Source organism: Berghia stephanieae, chromosome 1, assembly GCF_034508935.2.
Source record: "Berghia stephanieae isolate SIO BIC M18660-M18661 chromosome 1, UCSD_Bste_1.3, whole genome shotgun sequence".
Taxonomy (NCBI): Eukaryota; Metazoa; Mollusca; class Gastropoda; order Nudibranchia; family Aeolidiidae; genus Berghia; species Berghia stephanieae.
Genome location: NC_088360.1, coordinates 7501 through 17748, shown reverse-complemented (window position 1 = coordinate 17748; position 10248 = coordinate 7501). Strand labels below are relative to the sequence as shown.

Genomic DNA, 10248 nt, shown 5'->3' with positions numbered 1-10248 from the left:
TTGGGTTGTCTTTAAGACCTTTTATATTGCCAACAATAACATCAGCGACGGGGTTGGGAAGTATACAGCATTCCACTATTCCTGTATAGTATGGGGTTTCTATGTACACGTTAGCTGTTTCAAAGGTTTCGACTGTGCCACTGAATGTGATGCATTGTACCGTTTTTCCAGTTTTGTCTTCGTCATTGATCAAAGATGCTTTTATTCCTACTGTACTGCATCCTGTGTCTCTCAATATTTTGCAATCAGTTCCATTAGCTTTGCCTTCACAAAAAAATAGCGATCCTGATTTGTGAGTTTGTGTTAAAAGTGACATACCTTTCACGCAATACACATTTATATTTTCTCCTGACATTATTCGTGTCTGATTATTTACACTGGTTTGGAGTGATGCATTTGCAGTTTCTTTCGGATATCCCACGATTTTGTAACATTTGTCTGCTGTGTGGCCTTTCATTCCACAATATTGACATTTAATTATAGGTTTGTTGGTTTTCTTATACTCAGTATTATTGTCAGTGCTATTTCTTGTTTTGTTTTGATAGGGTCGGCTATGGTCTCTATTGAACTGTTTGTTCCATGGTTTGTTACTATGATCATCTTGTTTCACTTGCGTGTTCCGAGTGATTGATCGGCTCGTTCTATTTGAGTACTGAACTTTAGGTGTACCTGGACTCTGAGCAGCGGCAGCGTAGTATGGTTCCTTCAATGTTCTGCTAAGGGGTGTCAATGGATGTGCGCTGTTAAAGTTTTCTGCGTAGATTTTTAATTTGTCCAAGTTTTCTGGCTTTCTCTCTTTAAAGAATGCGACTAAATCTGGGTTGCAAGCTTGATAGATTCGATTCTTCAGCGTGAGATAGTAAAGGCCTGCAAAGTCGTCTTGTTTTACGTTTGCCAACTCAAGCCACCGATTTAGAAATTGAGTAATTCGGTTCACGAATGTATTAAAGTCTTCTCCACTTTCCGGTTTTGCAGTGTGAAACCTTTCCTGGTAACCATCTTCCGTTAATCTAAATCTTTTTAGTAGAGCGTCTTTAATTTTACCATAGTCATCTGCATCTTCAGTTGTTAAGGTATAGAAAACTTTTAGCGGTTCTCCGGATAAGCAGTTAATCAAGGCTGTGGCCCATTTGCTTTCTGGCCAACGATAACCTTTAGCCTGAACTTCGAATCGGTGTAAGAAGGATTCTAGACAGTCTGAGCGTTCATCGTATGTTGGCATGCGTGGAAGTTTCACGAAAAATTCATCACTATTATTATGTTTTCTTTCATGACCGGTTTTTGTTTTTTCAATTTCCAGCATCATTTGGGTCCTTTTGGTTTCTTCTTCTGCTAAAGCTATTTGTCTTTTTAGTTCCCTTTCTTGGACTCTTTCTTCTCGTTCTTCTCTACGTATTCTTTCTTCGTGTTCTTTTTCTTCTCTACGAATTCTTTCTTCGTGTTCTTTTTCTTCTCTACGAATTCTTTCTTCATTTTCTTCTCTACGAATTCTTTCTTCGTGTTCTTTTTCTTCTTTACGAATTCTTTCTTCATTTTCTTCTCTACGAATTCTTTCTTCATGTTCTTTTTCTTCTTTACGAATTCTTTCTTCATTTTCTTTTTCTTCTTTTACTTTCTCTTCGCACCATGAAAATATTCTTTCCTGGGGTATTTCTAAGTCCTTTGCGAGACTTAAGTATCTTTTATATGCTTCCATGTTGCAATAAATTAGTTACGATGTTTTATATATATTATATTGACAGGATACTGTTACTGACTGTTTTATTTATTTACACTTACTGGAATGAACTGTTCTATTTTTAGAAATCTCTCTCTCTTATTTCAACTTATTATGTATGTTGAATTTGATGCCTTTTATCGTTATATCTTATAAAGCAATGTGTCAATACAATGCGTAGTTATGACTTGAGTCCATAACAATGTGTCAATCGCGTGTACTCTAAACTATGTTACTACGAAAAATGTATCACCAATGTGTGTGACTCGTCGTTAGTTTGTGTACAATTATTCGCAATGACGCTAATATACTAGAGTGTGATAACAATAATAGGATGCCAAAATAATCCCAAGTTATCTATCACTAAATATAACACGACGGCTAGTAGACTCCTTTTATTATTATTTAGTTTTTAAAGACTCACTTTTCAGAACATAATATATAAGTGTTTTTCGGTAACAGTAATATGCCAAAAATGCATTTAAAACAAATCACTATGCAAAACAAATCACGATGTCTATAGTTACTATGTGATGCCCAACTCATGTAAAAGAGAATAATGAAGGATATATTTACCAACTCAGTTCGTGGCTGGGACCTCTCTCTTGTTCAATGGTTGTTCAACAATTGTAATTAGGCATTGAAGAGTGTTTAACAGTGATGTCTGAAATACAAAACAATAAAATATCGTAAGATTTACAATAGTTATAAAATGTGTTCACAACACTGAGTGATTGGATGATAGGTGAATGAATCGTTATGGAATGTAAACATATTGAAAACAATTCATGAATGAGGAAAACAACAAAATGAAATGAGTGATATAATAACAAAGTGGACAAGGAATGAATGAATGAATGAAAAACTGAGTGAATAGATGAATGAATGAATGGATAATGTATGAATGAAAGAATGAAGGGAGGAATAAATGTATGAATGATTGGATAAATGAGTGAATAAACGAATGAATGGATGAATGAATGAATGAATGAATAAATGAATGAACAATGAATGAATGAATAATTTATAAATGAATAAATGAATGACGGAATGAATCAATAAAATGCTATTCAATTTGAATGAAAGAATGAATGGATAAATTGCTATTCCATTTAAATGAAGAAATGAAAAAGAAAAAAAAATAAACCTGTAAATAGGGAGTTCAATTAAAATATGATCAAGTGGGGCAATTAAGAGTTTTACAATTTAAACTTTAAGGTTAGATGAAATAGATATAAGTAACTAAATAAATTCAATTCTTTATATGTGTCCCCTCCAAAATGTCATGGTCTTAAGTGAGTAAGAGCTACTCGACTATGCATAAAGATATATGTAGAATGAGGCCCCAGAATTTACTAGTTACTATAAATGAAAAACAATTAACGATTTGTTTACAATGAAATAAAATAATGATGAAATTTAATTAAAAGAGATAAACAGTGATCGTGGTAGTTACAAATAGAGATATGAATACTTTACGTAACTTATGATAATATATCAGGTTCATAAGTTTACGTTTCCAGGCAGTTGATGGGCTTGGATGATCTATTCCTCTGATAACAGGATTGGACTCGTAAAATTCCGCTTCCAGGCAATTGGAAAGAGGTTATAGTGTAGTACAGCGGGCTTGGGTTTGATCCTTGAAGATTATACAATCAAAGTTAAAAGCTCCGGTGTCTTAATGGTGTAGATATAATATCTACAAAATCCCAAAAGATAAAAATCTTCCAGTATATATATAGGAATAGAGCGACTGGCCGTCCGGCATAGATTGTGGAGAGAAAGTGAGTGTAGAGTGTTAGACCTATCAGCTTTTATAATAAGTGGCTACGTGACAGAATGTAGAACGAAAAGTATTCACTAATTAGAAATTAATTCGAGGGAAGGCTATAAAAGGAAAGACGATCTAATATTAGAAGGTAAAGTTTATCTAAGCCTACCGAAATATAACTGGAGTGAGATGAATTCAGTTCTTAATAAAATAAAATTTAATAAGATAATTGTGAACAATCTTTACTGTGACAATGAGGTGTCGATCAAGGACGATCCGGTGGCGAAAGAAAACTAGATTGGCTCTAAGACCTTTTGTTAAAATTCTTAATTGAAGGTCCTTGTCCTTGAAGCACCCAGTCCGTGCCGAACCCCTGCCTCCTAGTCCCTGCTTAGTTGTAAACCCCTGATGAATTTTTAATTCAGAAAAGTGAGTGGAGCAGGCACTTATGTTGGTAACAACACGATATGAAGTGAGTAGAAAAGTGCCAGAAGACAATAGAGAATAAAAAATTTTCGCGGCGGTGGTGGGGTTTGAACCTGCGACCTTATTGGTACGACAACTCCGCCTGGCAGGTGAGAGCGTGGCTCTACCGTGTGAGCTATCCACGAACACAAAATATTCGTTTCAAACCCAAGTCATTTCTAGATCCCTCTCTCACCCACTTCTGGGACCGCCGATTCGTTCGCCCACCACCATCGCGAAGTATTTTGACCAGCAGTTAAGCTTAATAGCCAATATTCTCAACACAAACATATAACATAGAAACGATTTCTGGCACTTTTCTACTCACTTCATATCTTGTTGTTACCAACATAAGTGCCTGCTCCACTCACTTTTCTGAATTAAAAATTCACCCCATACACCGGAGCATACTCAATGTCTCAATCGTTTCTATGTTATATGTTTGTGTTGAGAATATTGGCTATTAAGCTTAACTGCTGGTCAAAATACTTCGCGATGGTGGTGGGCGAACGAATCGGCGGTCCCAGAAGTGGGTGAGAGAGGGATCTAGAAATGACTTGGGTTTGAAACGAATATTTTGTGTTCGTGGATAGCTCACACGGTAGAGCCACGCTCTCACCTGCCAGGCGGAGTTGTCGTACCAATAAGGTCGCAGGTTCAAACCCCACCACCGCCGCGAAAAAATTTTTTATTCTCTATTGTCTTCTGGCACTTTTCTACTCACTTCATATCTTGTTGTTACCAACATAAGTGCCTGCTCCACTCACTTTTCTGAATTAAAAATTCACCCCATACACCGGAGCATACTCAATGTCTCAATCGTTTCTATGTTATATGTTTGTGTTGAGAATATTGGCTATTAAGCTTAACTGCTGGTCAAAATACTTCGCGATGGTGGTGGGCGAACGAATCGGCGGTCCCAGAAGTGGGTGAGAGAGGGATCTAGAAATGACTTGGGTTTGAAACGAATATTTTGTGTTCGTGGATAGCTCACACGGTAGAGCCACGCTCTCACCTGCCAGGCGGAGTTGTCGTACCAATAAGGTCGCAGGTTCAAACCCCACCACCGCCGCGAAAATTTTTTATTCTCTATTGTCTTCTGGCACTTTTCTACTCACTTCAAACCCCTGATGTCAGTCACCGCCGACACCAGAACCTTCCAGTCAGCCCATAACTAAAACACACTGTCGTGAAGTCTAGAAAACCCTGGAAGCAGGAGCCAACCCTGGAACTAGCTGATAAATTTGCCTCAATCAAGCAAGCCGGCTGTATAAGATAGGCCAAACGGGTTTATACCATTTTCAAATGTATTTTCCACGGACACAAATGATTACAAACTAAATAAATCAATCAATCATAAATAAATCAATAAATAAATCAATAGATAAATAAATAATAAATTAGATCCACTCAATTAGAGCTATTCTTCCTTATATTAAATAAATACTTATTCTTTCTATCTTTTCCTGTAACATTCTAATTAAACTTTATGTATAGAATTGTTATTATTGAATTGGGCGTGACTATTGTCTTGACTCACCTGTTATTAATACAATTAAGTTATAAGGGACCCTAAGGCAATTCTTAATCACCCCTAGATTAAACCTGAGCCGTTTGTGGTATAGGTTGAGTGGCGCAGCTGGTAACGAGAGCCATAGCGCGCATACTAGTTCGAATCCAGACCATTGAGCTATCGGTTAGACTCGAACCCACAAAAATAACACACAACCCGCCACATATACATCGTTTATACATATTAAAATGGTTTTATGGCAGTCCATCAACTTCAGGACAGAGTCGACTGCATCCGAATAGATAACGCAATGGTTATGAGCATAGTATTAATCAGTTAACTTACGCGAAGTCCCAGGTTTGAGAGTTTTTGCCGCCAAGATGATGATAATTTAAATCGATCGATATTAAATTTTGAAGGACGAATTCTCTGACCAAATTATTTATTATGTGTTTTTCCAGAGTACGACAGTTAACCTTCCAGAAAATTTAAACTTGTTCCGGTATGATGTGGAGAAATCGAACTCCAGGAAGTCAACCCCCTGTTTTTGGCTGCCGGTAAAAGATAATAAATAAAGAATTAACAGTTAGATAACCACGCCTCTAGGACAATCGCCATAATGTAAACAATGGCAGTGATTGGCAGACACAGCAAATTCCACAGGTTTTACTATCGATGGTTTGTGTTTAAGTTTAAGTAAAATATCCACTTGGTCAATAGAACTAACACAGAAAACAATGTGTAAACGTTTATAATCTGATCGAGAAAATCGTGTGATAACTAGTCACCCATTTGGCATTATAAAAACAATAACATAACAATGATCAAAGAGAGAGAGAGAGAGAGAGAGAGAGAGAGAGAGAGAGAGAGAGAGAGAGAGAGAGAGGCCGATTTCATTCACGTTACTGTTTATAAACAGCCAACTATGTTTGTCCGTGCACGTGGGAGGCTGTGTCACAAATTTCATGTTTCGCTTGGTCTAAAATCTACTGGTTAATACTTTTAAGCGCATACATTGCATCTCATTTCTTAGCTCTTATCTTAATATTCTTAATTTTAATTTGACGAGGTCCCTCATGCATAAAGCACTGTGTATGCAAAATCATTTGGCTAAAAACGAAGTAACCGATTGTCCTCCCAAAATCCCCTATTATTCACAAGAAATAAATAACAATGGGAAATTGAATGCAAGCTTCCATTTAAATACTAGAACAGATACAATGGACGTTTCGGGTTTTCCTTTTATCAACAAAACAGGATGTCTGAAGCTCAATGAGAGTAATTTGAGAAGTTGTGAAAACTTGATGAGTAATGCCATTATTTATTCCTTATACTCGATTCCGGAAACTTATCTAGTGACCCTCGTTCTTGCGTTCTGTTATCAGTCCAACAAATGTGTACATGTAGCTATGGAAACACACATTATAATATAGTATATCATAAGTTATTAACTGGTGACTTTGGCAATATTTGGTGACTTCAATTTGAAAATAAATTAAACATCAAAGAATGTTTCTGTTTGTGATGACGATATACAATAGGACAATCTGTACACAATGTCTTGATATTTAGATACAATGGGGATAATGTGGATAACATTTTCTTTTATAAAAGTATAAATCTGTGAAAATAATCATCAGGTAAAGCCAATATTCTGACCTTGATTCTTAAATCTTTAATAAAATTATTCTAACATCTCATACATGATTTCGAGGGCCTGACGCATATCAACAATCATGAAAAATAAAAATCAGATAATATTTTCTTTATTCTTTATTCATTCTCGGGGGGGGGGGGGGGGGGATTTTTCATTAGAGTCTATTCCAAAGGAAGGCTTGAATAACCCAGAGGTAGCCGCAGTGCAGCGCCGCAAAAAGAGCTGAACTCAGTATCTTCTGGGCACGAAGCAAAGACCCTATTGCTGTGCCGCACTATTCCCTCAACCCATAATAAATGTTTTATGTAGAGGTCCTCACGCATCACAGACTTCTTAAAATTAAAACTATTCGAAGAATCGAATTTTTCTTCTAGGATAAAAAATATACAAAAAAAATAAAAAAATCAAACAAAAACAAACAAACAAGAAAATAACAAAACAAAACGAGAAAATAATGTTTGTTTCTTAAATACCAACGCCAGAAACAAATATAACCCCCCCCCCCCACAAAAAACAATATAAAAACAAACAAACAACCCCTCCCTCTCCCCCGAAAAATAAACAACAAAAAACAAAACAAAACAAAGCCCCTCCCCCCCCCAAAAAAAAACAAACAAACAAACCCCAAAACAAACAAACAAACAAACAAACAAACAAAACAACAAAAACAATAACTTCAACAATAACATCCCCCGTTTCCAGCTTTACCATCTTAAAATCTCTCTAGACTGTAAATAATGTTGACCGGCTTAAATATTTAATCAATATTATTATACCAATGTCAATAGCAACAACAAAAAAAAAAAGTATAACAAGAAACGTTTTCCCATATGTGACTCGCTGCCTCAAAGCGGTATTATGTCAGGATCAACAAAGTGTTGGAAATTGAATCTAATATTGTCACAATAGATATGGAACTTGGTAGTTTTCTATTCGTTATTCTGGAGAATAAACACAATCCCTTTTAGCCTATTGCAGTAAACTCGAGGTTCGTATTTTGATTCTGAACTCACTGTTTGGGGTCTGATCGTGACCATCATTAACTTATAGCCTGACCGTAGCCATCGGTTCTTGTGTCAGGCTATAAGATAACGATGGCTACAGCTGGTTCATCCCGACGTAAAACTGTTTTGAGACGATTGGTGACATTTATAAGTGACCAGTGTGTCAATCTGGTAATATATCGGAATGAAGCGGATGTCAAAGAGTGAATTCAAAGAAAAAATGATAAGAAAAAATATAAACTAATTTCGGCAGAAGAGGTGTTTGTACGTGTATCTCAAGGCGTTCCTGTTGTTTTTCTTCATTGAAGTTGCTGCACCAGCTTTGTTCAGCCTATTAACCCTCCAAAACTTTAGGCAGTCAAGTATTTATTTTGTGAATACTAAGCTGCTAGAAGCTAATTGAGTATAAAAAGTAATGTACAAAAACAGACGTGCACTTATTTTCAGGTCTGATAACCCAATTCCTTAAGGGCTCATTTTTGTCATGGAAATCTCAAAAAATGACGCAAAATATTGTCCATTACAACAATGTTAAACTAGGCCCATAAGTGGGTTCGGATGTCAGACCTGCATATATGTACACGTCGACAAAAACCTTTCAGCGGTCAATAACAAAATCAGTTATAACGTTATTACATATAAGATTCTTGAACTCCAAAGTTTAGAATTTCGAACGAATTCCCAATACCGCTGCGCGACCTTGGGAGCATGCGTTGGGAAATAGTTCGAAGTTTCAAGAATTCTTTTATTATATCACTTCACTAGCCATGTTCACATGTTCATTTTTTGCCTTATCTGTGGAAAAATAAATCATACTTAATCCACGATCTCCATATTTTCAATATAAGTCAGAATAAACATCAGCCACATTTACTGCATCGCCAGATTTGTGGCAGCAATGCGTGGCAAGTTCGCCTATTCTGAGATTTCACAAAAGTGGTTGGATTGTTCGTGTTGCCTTAGAAAATCCACAATTCATCGTTTCTGTCACTTGTCTGCACGCGCTTTGATGAGGAGAAGACTCTTCATCTTTAGAAATTTCCTGATTAGTCTTAGAAAGTCTCCAATCAAATAGGTCACATTCCACACAGATTATTTCACATTTAATAATAGAATTTAGGTTTTTTGATCAACTTCTATACTTCACAAAAGTGCGTAGATTTGTCATTCTTATCTGGTATAATACACACGCAAGAGAATCGACATTGCTGTAAAATCTCTATCAACGTTCCAGTTTTCGAAGACTTCGCATCGTTGAAGTGTAAGAACTCTGCACTCCAGGCATTATCCCCCCCCCCCCCAAACCATATTGTTAGTAACGAATTTTTAAATTAGCCTGTGTGTTTCTGATATCGCACTATCTCATCGCGAAGTATAATTAGCTTGTCTTCTCACGTGGCAAACCACACGGGTAACAGAACTGTTCACACGAAAGCTGTACCATGATTTTTCCTCGGCATCTGTCGCAGACAAGAGAAACCATCAATCTCAAGCCAAAGAATTTTGCTTTCCTACAAAGTATGTCACAACACCGTATCAAAATTAAAACTCAGACATTATAACATAGCTTGACCGTTTCTGATAGCTCTCTGCTTCACTAACGAATTGATTTGTCTCTTCACCTGACAGTAGCACACAGACAAAAGAACCACCAACACAGACAAACCTATACACACAGCTATCAAAATCCAACTGCTCGAACTGGGATACGCGTTGACTCTAAATTGTTTGGAATTATTTTTATTATTATTACCATTTTTATTCTTTTCATAATAATCTATATTCCAGCTATAATTAGGCGGGATTATAGATCCATCTGTGAGAAGATGCTGGTCTCGTTCCAGTTGGTTTAGATACAGTTGAGGAACGTAGTGATTCCAAAAGGCCATTTTGTCAGGCTTAAAGTTGATTTCGACCGTGATGGAGACCAATTTGCCCCTTGTGGACATTTTGGTATAGACTGGTGAGGTGGTAGTGTATGGGGGCATGTGGAACTCTTTGATAGGGACCAGGGATGGAAGGCTGAGGAAAACAAGGGGAAGATAGTTTAGGTTGAGTGACGTAATTAAAATATTCAAGGGCATTAGAATGTAATCAAATAATGTTACTAATCTTAAAAAA

General features: G+C 36.5%; 1 protein-coding gene across 1 annotated transcript in view; it reads right to left on the bottom strand.

Annotated features, from left to right (window-relative positions):
* Positions 1–7672: 7672 nt before the first annotated feature.
* Positions 7673–10248, bottom strand: part of LOC144963509 (acetylcholinesterase-like) — a 5466-nt gene continuing 2890 nt past the window's right edge. The window contains exon 4 of the mRNA XM_078897583.1: positions 7673–10149. Coding sequence (XP_078753709.1) covers positions 9684–10149 — 466 coding nt within the window. The 3' untranslated portion in view covers positions 7673–9683. The remainder of the gene's footprint in view (positions 10150–10248) is intronic.